The sequence below is a fragment of the Diabrotica virgifera genome, chromosome 4 (genome assembly GCF_917563875.1).
Source record: "Diabrotica virgifera virgifera chromosome 4, PGI_DIABVI_V3a".
Taxonomy (NCBI): domain Eukaryota; kingdom Metazoa; phylum Arthropoda; class Insecta; order Coleoptera; family Chrysomelidae; genus Diabrotica; species Diabrotica virgifera.
The window spans coordinates 41,519,945-41,545,241 of NC_065446.1; the positions used below are offsets into that span (position 1 = coordinate 41,519,945).

At 31.1% G+C, this 25,297-nt stretch overlaps 1 protein-coding gene across 1 annotated transcript in view; it reads right to left on the bottom strand.

Annotated features, from left to right (window-relative positions):
• Window positions 1–25,297, bottom strand: part of LOC114325498 (suppressor of lurcher protein 1) — a 933,155-nt gene that overhangs the window by 26,595 nt on the left and 881,263 nt on the right. The window contains exons 9-11 of the mRNA XM_050648175.1: window positions 20,453–20,639; window positions 17,115–17,305; window positions 12,043–12,250 (exon numbers count right to left, since the gene is read on the bottom strand). Of these exons, the coding sequence (XP_050504132.1) occupies window positions 12,043–12,250; window positions 17,115–17,305; window positions 20,453–20,639 (586 nt within the window). The remainder of the gene's footprint in view (window positions 1–12,042; window positions 12,251–17,114; window positions 17,306–20,452; window positions 20,640–25,297) is intronic.

A 25,297-nucleotide genomic window follows, 5' to 3' on the forward strand; every position in this document is an offset into this window, starting at 1 on the left:
AGATATAGTACGAAAATAATTTGTTACTAATAAACTCGGTATAAGTTAGATTGTTAGATATAAGTATTCCCATTTTATTCCGAAATAATAGTTTGGCAACGTCGCAATCTTCTGCACAAATACATAGAAAAACGATATATTGTGTCAAATATGTCAATTTTTATTTTTCTCTGTAACTGACAAACCAAATTAACCTAGGCGGAAATTTTTTTTTTGAAAATTCGTGTAAAAATACCAGCTTTTCAAATCCCAAAGTAGATTTAAGTCTACAGTCAATATTAACAGAGTTATTCAAATTGTTTATAAGCCAAAATTGACTCTACTTGTAAATTGTTTTCAGAATGATAAAAATTATTGCAATATTCTTTTTTCATATTATGGTTTCCACAGAGTTGATGTATCAATATTATTTTCTGAACAATAACATTGCAGAAAAAGCTCTTTAGGATAAACAAATTGAATAAAATTTAAACTAATTGACGAATCATCTTCAAATTTTTTGTGCTAAGTATATGGACTGTTTGGCTTAACTTTTCGTGCAATATCAAAGTCTTAAGTTAATTTTTGCAAAAGTTATAGCAGATTTTTAATTTTCGAAATTTTAGTCTTACTTTGCAATTTTCGAAGCAACAAATAATCGGACCCCAATTTAAAAAACTGCCATTTGCTCATCTACTAAAAGATGAATACCCCAAATAAGATATTTAATTACCCTATTTTTGCTTTTGCCTGTACCGATTTAAATGAAAAAACTGCCATTTTCGACCCTTTTGTTAATAACTAAAATTCTCGTCCGAATTGTGACGGGAATTTTTGTATTTATAGTGTATTAGGTAGGTATATAGTACCCAAAAAACCCATTTGCAATCTGGCAGCTCAAGTGTCCTGACAAAAACCTTATTTCTCTGGACTTAAAAAACCGTACACCATCTTTAGAAAACCGATATTTAATTCGGAATTCCTTATCGGTGTATTGTGAAAAGGGATTTATTCTACATATATTTGAAAAGTTTCCGTTTTCGTGTATTTTCTATAATGTTAATTCAATTATCAACTTCTTCTACAACCGCAACACATCTTAAACACATTTCTTTATTAGATATATAATTACAAAACAAATCAAAAGATAATATATTTTTGCCACTGATGACATTGACAGTCATAAAATAGGCTCTCACAATTTTCTTCAAAATATGCTGAAATTAACATATCTACATTGCATTTATAAGTAAAATAAATTAAGTTGTTTACTTTTTCTTCACTTTCCCATTTAATGTAACGTTCTGTTTTATTTGAAGCCATTTTATAAAATACTCAAACTCAATATACAACATACAAAATAACGATTTATTAAAATACAGCAGAAAATACAAAGTTCCTTTTATTCGAAGCCATTTTATGAAATGTTCAAACTCAACATACAAGATAAGAAATAACGATTTATTAAAATATAACAGAGAATAAAACGGCCATAGTCCATCAAAAAATTATGTAATCTACATATTTTTTGAGTTTTTACGACTCATAAAGGGAAAAGAAACTGCGGGTAGTTCATCAAAAGATGACGGAATTTGGTGTGTTAGTTGTAGAGAAAAGTCAAAATTGACATATTTCACCCAATATATCGTTGTTTTATGTATTTGTGTAGAAGATTGCGGCGTTGCCAAACTATTATTTCGGAATAAAGTGGGAATACTTATAACTAACTTATACCGAGTTTATTGGTAACAAATTATTTTCGTATTATATCTACCTTATACTTAGGATAACTATTCTAAATATAAATACGGAATAACCTTAGAATACGAGTGTTTTATTAGTAAGGCAGTTACACTGTTACTAATAAACCAAGTATAAAAGTTATTGGCTGTGAGTTTCGACGGTAGCGCAATCTCGCGGTTTGAAACTTATACTTTTCTGATAAAATTTATGTATGTGAAATATACAAAACGAGAAAAATAGATACTTATCTAGAAAGACACAAATTATGAACTGAAATATTATTGTAACCTGATTACTAAATGAATACACAGAATTAATAGTAAAATTAATTATGTTTTTTTATTTTATTCATTATAATTTTAATATTTAATATATAAGTTCGTGCGACTGGATGACTGATTACGCAAGAGACCATTGAGAAAAAGAATAAGTTTAAATGAATTATTTAACATTTTAAATGTTACCTCTGTTTATTTTTGTGTGCTTACTGATTTGCTTATTAACATTTGTAATTTGTATGAATTGTAATTTGTTTGAATTCTATCAAAATGGATATTAAACATATTGGATTCAAGTCTTATTTCCCATGATATCCAATTTCAATCAGCAACACCAAAAAAGGAAAGGATTTAGTTGATGCAGGACATGTACGCAATGTTTCCGAATATAATAAATGCATCCAGTACTGTTATATTCAGTATTTTTACATGAATCAATACAACAGCTGCAATATCCTGTTTTCTTTTTTGAAAAATCCGTATTATCCGCCATTTCAGTTTATAAAGTTTATCAAATTGCACAAAACAAAACTGCCAACTGCAACTAACACAGCGTTGCCACATTTTATTTAGAAAATCTACTGTAAGTTTAGCTTACTAAAATCTACTTATCAAAAACTAAAATACAATATACTATAAAACTTTATTAATATATTTGTATATAATTTAGAACTTTCTATAATAAAAATAACAGCTGACTAACTAGAAATTTTTTTATTTAGCTAATGCCTCGACAACTAATGGGCATTGGCATGGTGATGGTACAGTGGATTTTACCAGTTAGGTAGCTAGTGTTATGTGTAGTGTGTGTGTTTAGTAAGTGTCTTGTTACTTTGCAAAGTCGATGTCATTGTCTTTGCAGAGACGCTAATTGTATCCGAACGTCTGCGGTCCCTCCGGTGGGTACCGATCCCACAAGGATAGAAACTATTTTCATTTATTAATTTATAATAAAAGAAAAATTCTCTACCCTGGTGAGATTCGAACTCACGACCATTCGGTCCTTTCGATCCAAAGGTAGGCGCTCTTACCACTGAGCCACAGAGGGAGTTTAACTAGAAATTAATATGACTGTTTGTAAACAAAAACCAAACTTTTTTATATTTTAACTGGGGAAAAAATGACCAACTATTATTAATTTTTATCAGTTTTATATTTAATATTTGTATATAATATTTTGTCATCCACTGATTTTAACATCTGCATGTCTGGATCATATTCTTCAAACAATTATTTCGCATGTTACATTAGAAACACGCAAACACAACATTTGTTGTTTTGCAAAGTTACATATATTATAATTTTAATATTTAGATATTTTAGTTTTCCATCGTTAGCTTCTAACAGGCTCACCGAATGCCAGAACTCTTCAATAACACCTGAAATAGGTACTGATTGCACTGCTACTTGAAATCTACAAGTTTGTTACACCAGAATCCAGTTTCATTTCTGTTTAATATTCATCATCTACGTCCTGGAGCTAGATTCCGTGCACTGTAGATATCTACACTTCGCTTTCTATCGATGTCAATTGTCGTGAAAATATTTGAATTTTTAGCTTTAATTGAATTATTTTCTAGTTTTGCTAGTTGATGCTGAAGTGACACTTAGTAAAACCAGAAAATATTTGAATTAAAACTAAAAATTCAAATATATTGACATTGATAGAAAGCGGTCGGCGGTGTTAGCGATTGTACACAGAATCCCACCCCTGAATCTTATTTTCGGTAATGACTATGACATTGGGAAATTGTAACAAAATGTCTAAAAATTAATTTAGAAATGGGGTAAATACTATTAAAAAGCAAATTTTATTTTTGTCATAAGGAAATGTTGAAATATACCAAAAATCTACTAAAAAATATTGCCTACTAGAATTTTTTAAAAAATATCAAAAATCTACCAAAAAAGTAGAAATCTACTAAATGTGGCAACGCTGCACTAACAGCGCTGGAGAAAACCGTCAAATCCCCTCTCCTCTATCCCATGGCGCGCCATTTAAATTTATCAGATAAATGCACAAAACTGCCACTAACAGCGCTGGCGAAAGCTGTCAAATCCCCTCTACCCATCGGCTCATGGCCAATACTGAGAATAAATCAGGTATAGGCAAGATCACTACCAATAAACATGGAATAACTAAGATATAGGTTATACTTGGTATAAGAATTTAGTCCAAGTTTATACCGACCCACACCCTTGTTTAAGTCTGGTATAACCTATTTTATGACTGTCAGTGTCATCAGAGGCAAAAATATAAATATTATCTTTTGATTTGTTTTGTAATTAAATAATAAAAAAAATGTGTTTAAGGGGTGTTGGGGCTTTCGAAGAAGTTGATAATTTAATTAACATGATCGAAAATACACGAAAAAGGAAACTTCTCAAAGATAGTATAAATCCCTTTTCACAATACACTGATAAGGAATTCAGAATTAAACATCGGTTTTTAAAAGATGGTTTAAAGTTTTTAGAAAGCTTAATAGGTGATTCCCTTATTTGAATTTGATATTGCATGAAAAGTTGAGTCAAACAGTCCATATAATGCACAAAAAATTTCAAGATGATTCGTCAATTAGTTTAAATTTTATTCAATTTGTTTTCCCCTAGGAACTTTTTTGCGATGTTATTGTTCAGAAAATAATAATGATACAACAATTTTGTGGAAACTGTGAAAGAAGAATACTGGTATTTTAAATGTACCTATTTAAAAAAATCAATAAAATCTCATTTTGATAATTCCGAAAACATTTCGCCTAGTTTAATTTGGTTTGTTAGTTACAAAGAAAAATCAAAATTGACATATTTGACACAATATATATCGTTGTTCTATGTATTTGAGCAGAAGATTGCAACGTTGCCAAACTATTATTTCGGAATAAAGTGGGAATACTTATATCTAACTTATACCGAGTTTATTAGTAACGAATTATTTTCGTACTATATCTACCTTATACTTAGCATAACTATTCGAGATATAAGTACGGACTAACCTTAGAATACGAGTGTTTTATTAGTAACAGTGTTACACTGTTACTAATAAACCAAGTATAAAAGTTATACTGAGACTAAATCAAGTATAGGCAAAATCACTACCAATAAACATGGAATAACTTCGGTATAAGTTATACTTGGTATAAGAATTTAGTCCAAGTTTATACCGACCCACACCCTTGTTTAAGTCTGGTATAACCTATTTTATGAATGTCAAAGTCATCAGAGACAAAAATTTATTATTTTTTGATTTGTTTTTTGAGTAGACATATAATAAAAAAATGTGTTTAAGAGGTATTGCGGCTAACGAGGAAGTTGATAATTTAATTAACATGATGATGTAAAATACACGAAAAAGGAAAACTTTCAAAGAAAGCATAAATTCCTTTTCAAAGAATGCAGAATAAAAATCCGGTTTCCTAAAGATGATGTAAAGTTTTTAGAAAAATTATTAGGTGATTCACTTATTGTAAACAAGCGGAGGCTTATCCTCCAATCTACAAGAAAAATAAGGTCTTTATTTTCTATAATATGTAGAACATCTCTCACAATATGCTGAAATTAACATATTTACATTGCATTTATAAGTAAAATAAATCAGTTTGTTTACTTTTTCTTCACTTTTCCATTTAATGTAACGTTCTCTTTTATTTGAAGCCATTTTATGAAATACTCAAACTCAACATACAACATATTAAATAACGATTTATTAAAATATAGCAGAAAATACAAAGTACGAAAAATGACGGAATTTGGCTTGTCAGTTGTAGAGAAAAGTCAAAATTTACATATTTCACCCAATATATCGTTGTTTTATGCAATTGTGTAGAAGATTGCGCCGTTGCCAAACTATTATTTCGGAATAAAGTGGGAATATGTACTTCTAACTAACTTATACCGAGTTTATCGGTAACAAATTATTTTCGTATTATATCTACCTTATACCTATTATAACTATTCTAGATATAAATACGGAATAACCTTAGAATACGAGTGTTTTATTATATTAGTAAGGCAGTTTATTTTTAATTGAAAGTATTGTAGGGGAAGGACGTCGAAGATGACGCACCTAAGCAAAATACATTTTATTTAAGGGTAAAAAATATTTAAGCTAACTTTGAATGCTACGAGCCTGTAATTTGGACATTTCTATAACCAATTTCTAGGATTATTTTTAAATTCAATAAAAGGAAGTATTTTTTATGCGGCTTTAAAAAAAAACGCTTTTGCGCCATCTTACCTTCCACCGAGGGAAAGATGACGCACAGTGATGGTGAAGATGGCGCATGTAGGTATCTATATTAAAAGCGCAAGTGATATGAAAAGAAAATTTATTTTTTAATACTGAAAGTAAGAAAATGTAAACAAAGCTTTTTTAACATATTAACAAAAGTCACAAATGTAGTTTTCGGGACTTTTGGCTCCACTGCATTCTTTATGCACCCATTGTCCACAACTTGTGCATCTGAACCATGTTTCCGTCTTTTTGCCGAAGTCTCCACATAATATGCAGATATCAGTTTCACCTCCCTCGTTGATTATGTCATCCAACGCATCGTCATTGCAAAGACCTTCTTCATCAAAATCGCTTTCTTCAGTATCGCTATCCTCCAAGATTTTTTTGTTTATTTTTTGTTTGATTATTTTTTGTACTTTGGCTTTCCCTTTATTTTTATTTAGTTTTAATCCTGCATCATTAACCAATACTTGTCTGGTTACTTTTTTCTTTCCTTCTTCCGACTTCGCCAGTTTTTCTTTTTTTTTATTCTCTTTTTCTTCTAAGAATTCTTTTAAAGGGGTGCTTGTTAGAATTTCAGAATGTTGCTTTTGTCGTCCATATTTTCTTTTAATTTTTTTATTGGGCAAAGGAACTGGAGAAATAAGTGAAAAAGAAATATGTGGACGTTTGGTTATTTCATTTTGTTTTGTGGGGGTTGTGTGACGACTTTCAGGAGACTGTCGGCTGGTTGATGGACGTGGTAATTCTGGTTCTCTTATAGAAGGTGTTGTTATTAGTGGAGGTGTTCCCTGAGGTGCAGGTTCAGGAGAAACATCTCTATCCAAGCTATCATTGTTTAAATTATCAGCAGGAAAAAAGTCATCTTCTGTGAACTTACCAGAGTTTAACGGAAAAATTCCGCACGTTCCGAAACCAGAATCGGCCTTATCAATATTTGCCACCTGATCATATGCTAACTTAAAAATGTCGGCGACATCATATGGAGTAATTTTATCTTCAAACTCTGAGTTGCTGATCTTAGATTTTAGAAAGGAATTGCAATGGCGACCATACGCATATTTTAATGCAGAAAAAAATGACACATCAAGAGGTTGTAATTTGTGGGATGTGTGGGGTGGAATACTAACCATTATAATCCCATTCTCTTTGCAGTAATTATAAATATCCAGTGAAATATGGCTCGAGTGATTATCTAATACTAACAGCACGGGATTATCTGGACTAGACAGGACTTTTTTTTGGAAATGCTTCAGCCATAAAAAAAACATAGACGTATTACTCCATCCATTATCCGTGCAGTTGTAAATCGCACCGCTTGGTCCATTTTTCTGAAGCTGTGGGCTCATCCTCTTCCTGGGAAATATAAATAATGGAGGTATGTAGTTACCGGAGGCACTGAACGCCATTATTACCGTGATATTCTTCCCTCGTTCCCACGAAGAAATGATTCCAAACTGCTTTACTCCTTTGGGTCCAAGTCTTTTACATGATTCTTTAGGAACCGTAGATATACCGGTTTCATCAACATTGTAAATGCGATCTGGCAGAAATTTATATTTTTCTTGCACTGTTTCCAAATTTTTAAAAAAGCGGTCTACTTCTATTTTATTGAAGGCTGTTATTCTATTAATGCTTGTAGCTTCTGGCTTTCTCAAGGAAATTTGAGGATTTCGTTTTATAAATCCTAGATACCAGTCTTTTCCAGCCATTTGTTTATTCTTATTAAAATTGTGTTTAATTTCATTGCGTTCTGCATAAGCAAATGCCATGGTTCTCAGCTCTATGCAAGTGATACCAAAAAATAAATTGGCCAGCTTGAGAACATGATCTAGTATCTCCTTTTCATGATGTGCCGAAAACAATGGGGCTCTACCAAGAGACTCTGATTTGACTTCCTTTAATAAATTTTTAACCTTAAGTTTTCTCCTCAATGTAGCTTCTGGTATTGAAAATGGCCTTGCCACTTCCCGAATTTTACGACCATCTCTACAAATTGCATTCAATGCTGCATTAAGAGCTGCTGCAGAAAATGATCCTCTCTGTGTTTTTCGTATATATTTTCCCATTTCTAAAAAAGAAAAAGATGCCTCAAAATGCAAAATAGACACTAAATAATAAATATTCTATACTCCATTGTTATTTAAGGTAATGAACTGAAAAGGCAAAGATGACGCACTATAACAGCAAAGATGACGCAGTCTGCGTCAACTTAGCCTGTTCAGCATAACCTACAAAAAATGGTTATCAAAATTATCCATCATCAAATATTTAACAGATAAATCCTCGCTAACTGAAAATAAATATCACCTACTCCCATGAATATGAAGAAAATCCAATGGAACCATTTTTAAACAACTTACCATTAATATTCGCAGTGTCAAAAATAACAAGAAATCAACGTGTATCGCGTTACTCTGCCTCACAGATACTAAACAGTACGAAAGCTGACCGATGAAGTTTTAAAGTAATAGTAGTTTCTAAAGGAGGGCGCCACGGGTATTAAAACTGAATTTAGTGAAGTACTTGATAAAATACAGAGGTGCGTCATCTTAGACGCTGCGTCATCTTCCCCGTCCTTCCCCTACTAACATGTGTTAATTGAACGTTAAAAAAATTAAAATTATGAATTTTGTAATCGCAAAACATAACCTGCCATAATTAACATATTTACGTTGTCCGACTAAAGAAACGAGGCTTTAAATTTGTCGGACAATAGATGGAAAATTTTTACTAATTAATTATCAATACCTTTCATTGAAAATTAAGAGTTTTGTAATAACAAAACTGTACCGCGCTAGAGTGACATCTTGCGGGTGTCGGACTCGACAATCGCACCCGCTTTTTTGTCCGACAAAAATAATTTATTTTATTCTAACGCATAATCTTTTGATTAAAATTAAAAATTATAGATTTGCAATCACAAAACCTAAGCGCCCTATATCTACAGGTTTATACTCTGGGCTAATTAGCAAAATTCATGGAAAAGTTATTTACCAGCAATTTTATTGCTGGAATCGAATTATAAGATCCTATATATTAATAATATAGGTATGTAAAGTCCGCAGATAGTGTGCTACTTTTTTTATAAACAAAATGGCACCGACAAATCGTATTTTTTTCAATTATTGCTCTATAACTCCGAAGATTTTAACTTTACAACCAAAACAGCTTAATAAAAATTCACCCCAATTTAATTCTGCATGGAGACATGTTTTTCCCGATTAGCTCCGACGAAAATTTTCCTCGGAAAATGTGGGTTTTCCCAACAAAATCTCGAATTTTCAAATAAATTTTTTGGGCCAGTAATTATTAATCAATAATTATATAGCTTGGTGAAATAAAAGCTTTCTTGTTATGGATTATAAATTCAGAAGCAGGTGAAAATGAAACGAATATTTTAGCAACAATTCAGTTGTTAATTAACAATTTACGATCGCAATAATAAACAAAATAATCATGATACATTGATCAAACTTATAAAGATTATAAATATGAGATGCTTCTTTAATATTTTATCGACAAAATATAAATTTTTCTTTTTTTTGCATAATCTTTAAATTTTGAAAAAAAAATAGTTATAATACGCTGGTCTAATTAGTAAAGTACAAAAAAGGTTATTTACCAGCAATTTTATTGCTGGAATCGAATTATAAGATCCTATATATTATTAATATAGGTATGCAAAGTCCACATATAGTGTGCTACTTTTTTTATAAACAAAATGGCGCCAACAAATCTCATTTTTTTTCAATTATTGCTCTATAACTCCGAAAATTTTAACTTTACACCAAAAACACTCAAATAAAAATTCACCCCAATTTAATTCTGCATAGAGACATGTTTTTCCCGATTTGCTCCGACGAAAATTTTCCTCGGAAAATGTGGGTTTTCCCAACAAATTCTCGAATTTTCAAATAAATTTTTTTGGCCAGTAATTATTAATCAATAATTATATAGCTTGGTGAAATAAAAGCTTTCTTGTTATAGATTATAAATTCAGAAGCCGGTGAAAATGAAACGAATATTTTAGCAACAATTCAATTGTTAATTAACAATTTACAGTCGCAATAACAACCAAAATAATCATGAGACATTGATCAAACTTAGAAAGATTATAAAGGTGTGATGCCTATTTAATATTTTGTCGACAAAATATAAATTTTTCATTTTTTTGCATAATCTTTAAATGTTTAAAAAAATTGTTATAAACAAATTAACATTTCTCAGAAATTGTTCATTATATTCTAATTTAAAAAAATACTTAAAATGCGTATTTCATAGGTCTTGAAAATGAATGCTTTAAAAAAATTTTCCAACCATTTGCAAAAAAGTTATGAAACAGCAAAGTAAATATACGAAATCTCCGTTGTTTATAATTAGTTTTAATTGTTTCAAAGCTTAAAAGTGAGTCTATGGTACAACCTAATTACTCACAAAGAATGTCAAAAATTACTGCAATGGTTATATTTGAATCAAAGATTAAAAACACTTTTTTTTGTAATTTTTAGCGCAAACGTAGGCCTGATACAGAGTCGGAGCTAAAATGTTCACTCGAAGCGACTGACACGCAGCATGCATTATTTATTAAAAGTGTACATCACGCGGCCGGTCGTCGCTCCGAGTGAAAATGTTAGCTACAGTACTGTGTTACTCTACTTTCGCGCGTGTAAATTACAAAAAAATATATTTATAATCTTTAATTAAAATATAACTATTAAACTGATAATCGATATTTTTTTGTAAATAATTAGCTTGTACTTTAAACTCACTTCTACGCTTTGAAAGAATTAAAAAAAAGTATAAACACAGTAGTAATCGTATGATTATTTTGTTGTTTCATAACTTTTTTACAAATGATTGCAAAAAAGTTTTAAAGCATTCATTTTAAAGATATTTAAAATGCTCATTTTAGCTATTTTTTAAATTATAATATAATAAAAACTTTCTGAGAAACGTTAATTTGTTTATAACTATTTTTTTTAAACATTTAAAGATTATGCAAAAAAATAGAAAATTCATATTTTGTCGACAAAATATTAAATAGGCATCTTAACTTTATAAGATTTCAAAGCTTGATCAGTGTATCATAATTATTTTGGTTATTATTGCGACCGTAAATTATTAATTAACAATTGAATTGTTGCTAAAATATTCGTTTAATTTTCATCAGCTTCTGGAACTATAATCTAAACCAAAAAGGCTTTTAAGTAACCAAATTATTTAATTATTGGTAGATAATTACTTATCTAAAACTTTATTTGAAAATTAAAGATTTTGTTGGGAAAACCCGCATTTTCCGAGGAAAATTTTCGTCGACGCAGATCGGAAAAAACGCGTCTCTATGCAGAATTTAATCACGGTGAATTTTTATTTGAGTGCTTTTGTTGTAAAGTTAAAATCTTTGGAGTTATAGAGCAATAATTGAAAAAAACACGATTTTCGCGCGCCATTTTGTTTATAAAAAAAGTAGCACACTATCTGAGGACTTTACATACCTATAATATTAATATATAGGATCTTATAATTCGATTCCAGCAATAAAATTGCTGGTAAAGAACTTTTCCCAAAAATGGCCTATTCTCCGATAATCAGCCCAGACTATTAGGCGTGGGGCGTGAGGAAACACGTCCAACCTGCACTCTGAAATTTTTCAGAAAGTGGTAGACTCGCTCAAACGAAGCAGTTAAAATTTTAAGACTTTTGTAATCATTTTTAAAAAAGGACGATGTACTGTTTACTATAAATCAATGTCGTGCGTTCCTAATTGTTTAACTTTTAGGTTACTAATTAGTTAATGAAAATACTTACGGTAACACGCCTTCAACATCAAAATAGTAGAAATGCAGCTGTACCCGTTCCGAAGCATTTCCGTTAAAAAAATAATGACATTCGGTGTCTCTAGGATAAAAACCAGGGTAATTCGGACTATGAAAAAATCCTTCGCTTAATTCGCTACTATTAAATTCAAAGGCACAAGGATAAGTAGACAACTGAGTCCCGGTTTTAATACCAAAATCTAAAAATAAAACAAATATTTCGTTAAAATATATTACGTAGTTTTCTATATAGAGACAAAGGAAAATAATTGAATTGAAAAAGACTGTATGACTTGTACACACTTCTAAGTAGGTCAAACCAGAAAACAGGTGTATGTTCTCAAAAAGGATTGATAGTGTGTAAATTTTTTTTTTATTAATCAGCTAAGTACTTTTAATACATTACATGCCATCATCACAGCTTCATCCTATTATAAATCCTTCATAGAAGAGCAATTGCCAAACAACACATTAAAAAACATACCTAGATACTGGGCAAAGTCACAGATCTCGGGAATAAAAAAGCCCCTTAAATTAATAAATTCAGATCTAAATACTATCTATTTTAAAAAAGACAACATGGCTGCGTCAAACCGTTGGGAGTTCAAGTAAAAAATGTTTTTTTATTAATCAACTAAGTACTTTTAACACATTACGTGCCATCATCAGAGCTTCGTCCTATTATAAATCCTTCATAGAAGAGCAATTGCCAAACAACACATTAAAAAACATAGATACTGGTCAAAGCCACAGATCTAGGGTATAAAAACCCCTTAAAATTAATAAATTCACATCTAAATTCTATATATTTTAAAAATGACAACATAGCTGCGTCAAACCATGTTTGACTCACATTCGTTCCAATCGTTTCGATATATTTTCCAAAACATTTTAAAGTGTATTTTGCAGTTTTTGATCTGATGTTCATTTTGCGAAATATCGCGGGGTTTGTATTTAAAATTTTAAATTTACCCCCCCATTCCTCTCCGTGGGGGTCATGTTTAGTACCATTCGATAGATTTTTGAAAAATATTGCAGACGTATTTTTTAGTTTTTCGATTTGACGTTCATTTCACGAAATAGTCGCTTGTTTTTTGTGAAATTTTTGACTCACCCATTTCCTGACTTACCGCTTAAACCGTCAGATTTTTGAAATATACACTCTATTGCATGTACTATCTTAATCTGACAACTTCGAGTATTTTTAAGGACATATTTTTTTTTCGGGCCCTCCTTAACGAACTTCCCTGTGTTAAGAGCCAATATATGGTACAGGTACATATGCAGGGTACCAGGTTTCTCCCCATATGATAATCTGACGCGCTCGAGTAACTGCAAAGATCCCCGCTTGGGCTCCCCTACCATTATTTTGGCTAAATATTAAATATGAGCTCTTATGCTTGGTTGTATACTAATTTTCAGCCACTGTCAGTCGGTTAAATATTTAATAAACGTAGCAAAAAATAATTACTAAATTTACTAGACATTTGGGACTGGGATCAGCGAATGGAGTATATTTACAAATGAAAAGTTTTTAATGAAAATTAATTAGTATACACTCCCATTATTCATGATTATTCTCTTTTTTTTTTCGATAAAAAAAATGCAAAAGTAAGTTTATTTGAGCTGATAATGGTGGTAGAGGATCCTATATAAGGTCGATCGGGACCGAGCTCTTTAATAGGGCTTTTCATCGACTCTCACTTGTTTTGAGCTTCTGTCATTGTAGACATATAGGAATATTACCTATACGCTCTGAGCTTCGCTGCTGTCGCTCCTGGCGGATTACTAATTCAACTTTCACCGGTAATTTTTAAATTCATTATTTAATTGTTATCGCTTAATATTTACAACGCTAAAAAGTAATTAAATTGTAACAGATTTTTTAAAGATTTTGCTATACATTTTGACGTTCTATTGATGAAATATGAATTTCTTACTTCGGATACTTTCACAATTATCGTGTAGATGGCGCTAAGATTAATAGATTAATTTATAATTACATATTAAGGAACATTAAAAAACGTAAATTCAGTATTTAAAACGTAAGTATATTTAAGGTAAAAATATATACCACAGCTTTGACCAACTAATATTTTTTATAATTAATGTTTTTAATTTTAATTTTAAATTAATCATTTTGACATTTATGTCAAATTTCCGGTAAACGTTTACAGACTTGCCACTACTGGCGCTCGTGAATTTATAAATATCCCCTCTACGTACGAGCTCACAGCGTATACAGAGATTATAAAACATATGACAGAAGCTCGAAACAAACGAGAATCGATGAAAAGCCCTATGGATAAAAATTATTGGATATGTAATTAAGTATGTTAACAATTACAAAAATCAAGGGGAGCCCGATCTAATCTTGTTCTGACTATAATTAATCAATGATTAAAAAATTACTTTTTTCTACAAACGTGTTAAAAATGCAATTTTTAGCACTCCATAGGAGCCTTAAAACTGTTACTTTAAAGCACTGGGTATTTTAAAACTTTTAATGCACTTCAGTTAAAAGGGAAATGTCAAATTTTGAAAGCAAACGTCAAAATATTTATATTTAATTTATTAACATTAATAATAGCTCAATTTGCGCAATTTGAAAATTGAATTACAGTGGAACCCCGATAAGTCGGCCCCCGATAACCCGGAAGTCCGCCTAACCCGGACCGATTTTTATCAGACAAACATTTCAACAATAAAAATGCATGTAATATAATATTTGAGAGGTAATGGGTATTTGTGTAATTTGAACTACATATACGATAGTAAAAATGACTCATGGCACACGACGTTCATTGTCGTGTTATCGGAAACAATAGGCACCTGTAGTACCCTTTATTTATTTCAAACTGTCTTAGCATTGTCTAAAAAAAAATAAAAATTTATTTTTTAAACAATGGTTTAGTCTTCACTGTTATGAAATAACATAAGATCGTTGCGATTGAGACCGTATTGTGTGTAGTACAGTCGTATTGTTCGCTTCCGTTCTGTAATCGTTCGTAAATCTATTCAGATTTTGTGTTTGCGAGTTTTTTGTCTACGTAATGGCAACAAAACGTAAAAATGTTGTAGTGACAATGGAAAAAAAACTAGAAGCATTAGGTAGAATTGATAAAGGCGTAATTGATACGTAATTTAGATGTGTACTGTGCATAAATATTTCATGTTATTTCAATTATAACGGAGTTTATCTGTAAGTGTACCGTATTTTATTAATTTTTACCATTTTCTCCGGATATCCCGGATTTTCGATAACCCGGATCGGCCGCGGTCCCGATTAATCCGAGTTAACGAGGTTTCACTGTACTTGCACTGCAATTTTACCATTTTCCATGGTTACGGCGGCATGAGTAGAAATAACTGAATTTCCAGTATTCCAGTCGAAGTTGAGGCCACAATATCTTCGGATGTTGTTGGTGATGTTCGCTGCACCGGCAGCAGTTTTCGGACAATCAAATTCTTATTTTCAACAATGGTTGCTAAGGTCCGTAATATACGATGAAATTTATTAAGGCCATGGGTACATAATTCGCAAATATTTTACGGCCATCCCTACTTTTTCTGTCTTTACACGGCAAATTACGTGTAGTAAAATTCACACTGGTGTGGATATGTAAACATTACTAGAATGTCATTCTACTTGAAAATATCATCATTAACTTAAAGATATGGCTTTTAAATGTTCTTGGATAACTGTTATTTGTATAATTGCAAATTATTAATTCAGTTAATAAATGTGATAATTTTTTCACTATATATTCAGTAGTTGTAATAATTTATATGTACAACAAAAACTAATACTCAATCGAGAAAAGAGGAAAAGTGTTAAAGTGATTTTTTAATAATATATTGTTACTATGGAACGCTTACAATTTTGAATATCTTTAACAACAAAATACTTGGATCACAGAATATATTATCCTGATGTATTCTCTGCTTGGATCTTCCACAAATAATACACAATAAATAACTTTTTATTAAGTTAATGTCTTAAATCAATTATTTATCAAATACACTATATATAAATATTATTTAATCAACAACTCAAAATATTCCCGATGCCATGTCAAATATTTAAAATTGTCACTGATTGTCAATGTCTGACTGATAATATGCTGACAATATTCTATTTGACTGAGTGAGAGTAAGACAAAGATAGATTTGGAAAATATTACCACGGACATGGTGTCCATTTTTTTCGAATCCTGAAAAAATTTAAACGCACAATGAAAGACTAAATTATTACCGAGGGCCGAAAGTCCCTTAGAATTAACAAAAAGTTTATTTTGAATGAGATATTTGAAATTAAAAATCACACTAAATTTTCTCTTAGTTTTTCACTTCTGTATCTTATTAAAATAAACATTATAGAAGTTATCAGTGATTTTAGACCCTCATTAATAACGTAGTCTTTCATTCTGCGTTTAAATTTTTAAAAAATACTTATTAGTTTTCTCAGGATTCGAAAAAAAAAAATTAATCCCTATTTGAATAGCATTGCAGCCGAAAATACGTACCCATCCTCTTATATGTTTTTTAAAATGTTTTTTAAAATTTAATTTAAACTGTATTATTGTATTTTTAACACGTTTGTAGAAAAAATATTGTATAATATACGTGTTAAAAGTACATTTTTAAGGCACGCATGTGAATTGCAGAATTTGCTGCGCTCATTCTGCAAACCTTCACATGCGTGCCTTAAAATTGTACTTTTAACACTTATATCATAACTAACAATTTTTTTATAAATTCAAAAATAAAATCGTTCTCCAAATAATTCCTTCAAAATTCGAAGTAGAAATTAAAACGTCAAATAAACGTATTTTAAACTAAAATTTTGGTTACTTTCCAATAAAAATAATACATAAACTATATTAAAATGCCACAAGATATTAGCTCCAGAGCAATATACTGACTGCCTTATTTCATTAGGTAGTAGATATAATTCTCTTAAGAATTTTGCTTGAAATTAATCAACAAGTTTTGGTACCTAAATAATACTTTGGATTTTGCAACAAAACAATTTAAAACTAAAAGTTAGTGTCGAAAACTTACTTTCCATAAAGGCGTAAGTAGATTTAAACCCTCTGGAGTATCTGGAGGTATAGAAACTTTGGAACTCGAGTTTCAGTCGAGGTCCGTTCGACATTATCGGTTTAGGTAATGTCGTTCCACAGAATTTATCAATTTTTTCTATTCTTCCGTCGATGTGAATGAAGACCGCTAGCGAATCAGTATTATCACAACTGAAACAATACATTATTTTATACAGAGTGTCCCCGAAAATAGTGCGTTACTTTAAGGTATGAATATAATACAGAATGTAGAAAAAAAGTCCTATAATATTTTTTTCTAAAGTTAACCATTTCCAAAAAAATTACATTGTTCTCCATTGTAAGTGAACTTTCTTTTATTTTCATAAAATTAAATAATCGGGTCTCACCGTACAAGAACTGTTTGTGACTTGGGAATTTAACATAATGGAACCCCCGGTTTATTTACTATTTGAGGTGTGATTTTAAGGTTGTTGACACCAGAAATGTAGGTACCTACCTACAAAATAATTATTTCTTGCTTTAATAATGTGGCATTTGCTATTATCTGAATTAATGAAGGTGTTGGATTAGGGCTCTAAGTTTTACATAAATTATAACTTTTCCTTTAAGTAACTATGGTTTAATTCCTAAAAAAATTCGTTTTTTTGACTTCCGAGTGATACCAAGAACTCCAAAATCGTTAAAAATAAAAAACTCGACAGTGTTGTCTCTAGAAACTCATAAGCTAATAAAATCTTTTTGAATTTTTTGTTTCACATGATCCAGTGATGAGTTCTAATGTCCATAGCAAAATTCCATCCATTTTTTAACGTGTCTGTAAAAATTAGCCGCCGTTGGCTTATTTTTCAATATTTTTTCTTGAATTTTTTTTTTAAATATTATTTGAATTGTACTTAATAAGCTTATTTAATTTAAAATTAAAATAAACGTAGTGTAGTTTAAAAAAATCACAAAAATGTGCTTGACATGTTGATTTCAAACCAACAAAACAAATTCTTGTTTTGTTTGATGTTGAGGAGGAAAAAAGGGTGCAATGTAAATATCAAAGGCCCATGTCAAAATAGGGGTTCCCTTGATATTTACATGATTTATTACTTTACTACCAGATACAACTGTAAACATACAAAGGAACCTACTATTTTTGAATTTGTCTTTAGATTTTTATACTGAACACAGTTGACAGCTTTCAATTTGCATACCAAAATGTATTTTGGTTTTTTGACCAAACGGTTGAATTCAGAAACAAATGTTATAAGAATTTTTTGCTCTGCATGTGCCTTCTAGCTATACTTTTAAGGAACGCACTATTTTGGGGACACCCATAAAACTAGAAATTTTTCATTATAAAGATTAATATTCAAACAAAATTGTATGATGACCAATTTTAACTCAACAATGTAAGTGACAAAATCTTCTTAGGTACCATGTTTTCTGCGAACCTTGGGTATTAAGCTGACAATTCTGATCTTGCATACGGCACTTCTGAATAGTCCGACTGATGTGAGCTAGCACACCATCCCATAGATTTTGGAGGCAATTAGTGTCTTCTCCTGCTTGGTCCTCGCCTGCCGTCTATTTTTCATTGGATAACAAATTAAGGTAGGCAATACTTATCGTGTCTCAATATGGATCCTAGGTATTCAAGTTTTCTTTGTTTAGTTGTGCTCACGATTTCTTCTTTACCAAATTGTTTGGATTGCCTCTATGTTGGTAACATGTTTAGTCCAGGATATACGACGACTGCATCGATATACACACATTTCTACAGTTTTTTCATGAGCCTCTCAGTCAGCCTCCAGGCCTTAGCACCATATAATAAGATCAGTAAAATATAGCGTGTAATTGGTCCTAATTTATAGAGGAAGAGGTAAATTGCGTATGAGATGTTCTTCCATATTATTAAATGCTACTCTAGCTCGTTCTATTCTCTCTTTAATTTATGAAGCCTCTTTATATTTTGCATTTAACTTGCTGCCAAGGTATATGTAAGATTCTACATGGTTAATTAGTATGTTGTTGATCCGTACCAGGTCTCCATTGGGTAGGTACGAACAGCCGAAATGAATACACTAAGACCAATTACAGGGAAGACAAGAAGGGATAGAATACGAAACAATATCATCAGGGAACAATATGGCGTGCAAGATGAAGTTAGATGGGGTAGGCAAAGACGAAGAGAATGGTTTAGTCCACCAAAAAGATGGAGAGATAGCTGGCAGTCTACCTCTCAAGAAATACTTCAACGTCGGAATTAACAGATTGACAGATCTACAACAAGTATAAGAAGAAGAAGAGGATACCAGTTAAATTGTAACGCAGAGAGTCAGGGTGAAATTAGATCCAGGATAGAGCAGGTAAGAGCTGATTTTAAAAGAATGTCTAAGGTATTAACAGAGTACATGTAACAGAGACCAAAATTGGTATTGAGGATCCGCCTATTTCGCTGCTACGTGTTCTCGATCTAACTTTATGGTGTAGAGTCGTGGAGTGTGTATGTGTAGTTCTCGATGTTCAGTGATTCAACTACTTTTATTATTTTAGAATGAATGTTTCTCTTTTGTAGATTTAACTCTACTAACGGCCTTACTGAAGTCAATAAAATACAAGAAAGCTACCTTGTTAAATTATATGTCTTTGTGTACTATTTGGCGGATTACAAATATTGCATCCATACTCAATTTATTGTTTTCAAAAACTTGTTGTTCTTCACAAGTTTCTGTCGACGATTTTTCCTCTGCTAGAATTTTGGTAAACAGTTTTAGTTCTCCACTCTTCAAACTAATATCTCGGTAGTTTTGTGGGTTATTTTTTCTCCTTTTTTAAAAATTGTTGACCGAGTTTCTTTTTATTACCTATTTCTATCTATGTAACTTCATCGGTTTTCGTACGTATCCATTTTGGGTAGGACTATTTTTCTTTAACTTTTTCTCCCATTTGTTCCATCCCGATTATATATATTTTTACCTGTCTGTTTTCCTGAGCAATAAATAACGTATATGGGAGTGCGCTATCTAGTCTACGGATAAAAGGCGGGTTTTCGGCTCCTATAAATTGAAAAATTTCGGCTAAAGGAATAAACCGTGGGAGAAAATGTTGCTCTTCCTGAAAACTAGTCAAAGGCACACAAAATATGTAGAAAGACAGAAGAGCTAAACAGAGATGACTAATCTCAAGAGTCGTGGAATATAAATAGTTTGGAGGAAGAAAACCTTGCGCAAGATACTCCTCAGGTCTTTTAGACTGGGAGTTGACAGACAACTAGACAGCCACAGACCACGGACAGGTCTAAAAGTTTATCGATACGAACTAAATATTAATATCTTAAAGAATACTTACTTTTTTGCATTAGCATTAGGAATATATAAGCTAAAATCCTGGAAGACAATTTGAACCCTCTCTTTCCCTCTTCCTTGGAATTCGTATGTACAAGTCGTTTTTGCAGGATATGGTGAAGGATACGACGGACTAATAATTGTTCCATTCCTATTTGTATCACTACTTATAGTTACATCACAACTGGATCCTGAAACAAATAGAAAACCGATTAATAATCTTCATTTAAGGGAGAACAGTGGAGACAATATTGTAATACAAGTGTGGAAACCATATACAGTGAGGACGTTTAGGTAGGAATTAACTCATTTTCTCGAGAATGGGTGATTTTGCAGATAAGTCTCGAAACAGGTATAATTTTATTTTTAAATTACGATTTTTTGGCATAAGCAGGGTGTTTGGTAAAGAATGGGCCATAGCTTAACCTTAGATTCCTGAGGTTAAAATAGGTCGATTTAAGCTAACTTACTTTAGTACAAAAGTTAATAATAACCGAAACACAGGGTGTCAAAGTTAAACTTTTATTTTATTTATTTTTGATAATTTTTTGACAGACATGGGACAACAACACGAAATTTGGTAAGTGGTGCTGGTACTGTACGTCCTACTTAATTATGTTAAACAAACGTTTCTGGCTACTACCAGAGGCGTACGACGGGGGAACGTGAATGGTTGACCCTTCCCAAATTCTACGCCACTAGCGGAATTGCTATTTTAGTGCAATTTTTTGATTCTCCAATACATTCTATGTAAATAACATACTCTTCATTCGTAAACATAAAGCCATTAGTTTTCGAGATATTTGAAGCTAAAAACGAAGGAGCATAATACATTAATCACAATAAGTGTGCCTTTTCATTTTTAACTTCAAATATCTCGAAAACTAATGACTTTATCGTTATTAATGAAGAGTATATTATTTGCATAGAAAGTATTGGAGTATCTAAAAATTATGCTAAAATAGCAGTTTCGTCTGTGGCGTAGAATTTGGAAAGGATCAACCATTCACTTTCCCCTGTCGTACACCTCTGGTATTAACCAGAAACGATTATTTAACATAATTTAGTAGGGTGCCAGTAGTACCTGCACTTTCTGCCAAGTATCATAAGGATATGTCAAATAGTTTTATAATACCGGGCACACATAGTTCTTAAAGTTTTAAATAAAGAATAATTTATTAAAAAAAATAGAATACTTTAAAATAATTTGACATATCCGTCGTGTCATACTTCGCAGAAAGTGTAGGTACTGTACACCTTACTAAATTATGGTAAATAATCGTTTCTGGCTACTACCAGAGCCGTACGATAGGGGAAAGTGAATGGTTGACTCTTTCCAAATTCTAAACCAATGATGAAACTGCTATTTCAGCATAATTTTTAGATTCTCCAATACTTTCTATGCAAATGATATACTCTTCATTCGTAACGATAAAGTCATTAGTTTTCGAGATATTTGAAGTTAAAAATGAAAAGGCACACTTATTTTGATTAATGTATTGTGCTCCTTCGTTTTTAGGTTCTAATATCTCGAAAACTAATGGCTTTATCGTTACGAATGAAAAGTATGTTATTTACATAGAAAGTATTGGAGAATAAAAAAATTGCACTAAAATAGCAATTCCGCCAGTGGCGTAGAATTTGGGAAGGGTCAACCATTCACGTTCCCCCGTCGTACGTCTCTGGTAGTAGCCAGAAACGTTTGTTTAACATAATTTAGTAGGACGTACAGTACCAGCACCACTTACCAAATTTCGTGTTGTTGTCCCATGCCTGTCAGGAAATATTCAAAAATAAATAAAATAAAAGTTTAACTTTGACACCGTGTTTCGATTATTATCAACTTTTGTACTAGGGTACAATCGGACAAACGATAGCTGGCAGCTGACCTTGAGCGAAAATACACAGCGATAAATACACAATACGAGAAGTTCAGCCGCCACGTCTCGCTTGTTCGATTGTAAGTTAGCTTAAATCGACCTATTTTAACCTCAGGAATCTAAGGTTAAGCTATGGCCCATTCTTTACCAAACACCCTGTATATATCATACTAGTGACGCCATCTATCTGAGCGTGACGACGTAGTCGATGATTTTTTTAACGAGAATAGGGATCGTGTGATAGCTTATTTGAAAAGCTATTCAATTCTCTATTCAGTAATATAAACATTAACATAATTATTTATATAGGGTTTCTAAAAAACATTTTTTTAATTAAAGTAATTGATACAAAAAAAAGAATGTATGTAATTTATTTAACTCAAAATACATTTTCTGCTGTCAGAAAACAAATAAAAATTTATTTGAAAAATAAACATTGCTTTTCGCTTAAATTAAATGTTCAAACAGACAAGAGGTAGGTGGGTGGCAGCTTTAACTTGAGTTAAAGCGAAAAACAATATTTATTTGTCAATAAACAATTTTTCTGTTTTCTGACAGTAGTAAAATGTATTTTAAATTAAATAAATTAGGTACGTAAATTCTTCTTTTTGTATCAAGTACTTTAATTCAAAAGAAATGTTTCTTTTGGACACCCCATGTATAAATAATTATACTACAGTTTATATTATTGAATAGATCATTGACTAACTTTTCGAATGAGCTATCACACGACCCCTATTCTTATTTAAAAAAATCATCCACTACGTCTTTACACTCAGATGGATGAGGTTACTAGGATGATGGATATGCCAAATAATCGTATTTTAAAAATAAAAATCGACCTGTTTCGGGATTTATGTCCAAAATCCCGCATTTTTTAGAAAATGAATTTATTCCAACCTAAACGTCCTCAATGTATATGGTATACAATTGTTTGGGTCCTTATTTTAGAAAATTACTAAAAACTATTTTCATACCCATTAACTTTTAAATTCAAATGTGTGCTAAACAACCTCTATATTTTTGTGTTTTTAAAAGGTCTTTAACAACAATGGAAATTCTGAGAACATGTGGAATTTACGAACAAGACTTGCAAATAATATTATCTCAGAATTGTATTGCCACCAAACGACAAAAATCGAAATATAGGACACAACATCCGTAGATATACGAATTTGACGAGAAGTGCGACAAGGTTGCATCTTGTCACCACTATTGTTTGAGTCTACATTACTGAACGCTGAAGATACAGTGTTAATAGTAAGCAACGCACAAAAACCGCAAAATGTAATAAATTCAGTTGGATAATAAGTCAATAAGTCTCCAAAGCTGAAGAGTGTAGTCCATAGGTACCTAGTTTATTTTGATTACTTGTTCATGGTAGGGAGCCAAAGCGGGGATTTTTACAGTTACTCGAGACCATAAGAAAATCTCATGGGGAGAAACGTTGTACCCTGTAAATTTGCCCGTACCATATATAAACTATTAATACAGGGGAGTTCGTTAGGTAATTCAAAAAAAAATCTATCTTTAGAAAAACTCGAAATCGTCATATTAGGATAAGTACACTGGGCTAATTAGCAAAATACAAGGAAAAGTTATTTACCAGCAATTTTATTGCTGGAATCGAATCTTATTATTGTATGTATTAATAATATAGATATGCAAAGTCCGCAGAGAGTGTGCTACTTTTTTTATAAACAAAATGGCGCCCGAAAATCGTGTTTTTTTCAATTTTTGCTCTATAACTCCACAGATTTAAAGATTAACTTTACACCAAAAATACTCAAATAAAAATTCACCGTCATTAAATTCTGACGTGTTTTTCCTGATTTACTTCGACGAAAATTTTTCCCGGAAAATGCGGGTTTTTCCAACAAAATCTTTAATTTTCAACTAAAATTTTAGATAAGTAATTGTTTATCAATAATTACATAACTTGGTAATATAAAAGCTCTTTTTGTATAGATTATAATTCCAGAAGCCGATGAAAATTGCATGAACAGTTTAGCAACAATTGAATTGTTAAATAAAAATTTACGGTCGCTATACTAACCACAATAATTATGATACATAAGACTAACTACGATTTTTGTATAAAAAGACACTGTACATACCTAATGTACTCTACAGAATTGAAATTGGACTATCTAAGCGGCCTCAGGAATATTTTAAAATTATAAACAATTTTTTGGCTTATAAACAAATAGAATATCTCGGGAAATATTAAATTAAATTATATCATGAAAACAGTATTGGAAAAAAAATTTAATTGCGATCAGTGGTTCCTGAGATACGACAGGTCAAAGTTGACCAGCATTTACAGCAAAGATATAAACAAGAGGATCATAATTTTCGGACCATCACCTTTTTATTTTTGTCCTCTTTCTCCGTATTAATTTTCATATCTTTAAAATACTCTTAACATATATTATTATAATAAAAACTATCGATATTACGAGTGAAAATTGCCAAAAATACCAAAATTCCAATCAAAATTAGGTTTTTTAGAAAATGTAATCTCAAAGTTCAAAATCGGTATACGTTAAAAAAATGCATTCGATTAGAGGCATATAACTAACGCATTATTAAATGTCAAACTTGCTTTTGTTTTGTTATAATAGATTAATTTATTTATAAGAAAAGAAAACTACATACTTTTTTTAGTTGTAAACTTTTTTTAGATAAACTTACTACAAGTGTACCTTTTAAGGTTAAAAACACAAATATTCTCATTTAAAAGCTGTATAATTATTTAAACAATTTTTATTTAAACAAATTTAAAATTTTTGTTATAATAAATAAATAAATTTTTTATAACCAAACAAAAGCAACTTTGACATTTAATAATGCGTTAGTTATATGTCTCTACTCGAGTTACTTGAGAACAAAAAAATAATAAAGAAAATTGCTGCATGGGAAGCCGAGAAAATGAATTTTTTTAATGGTAGGGGAGCAAAGTATGCTAA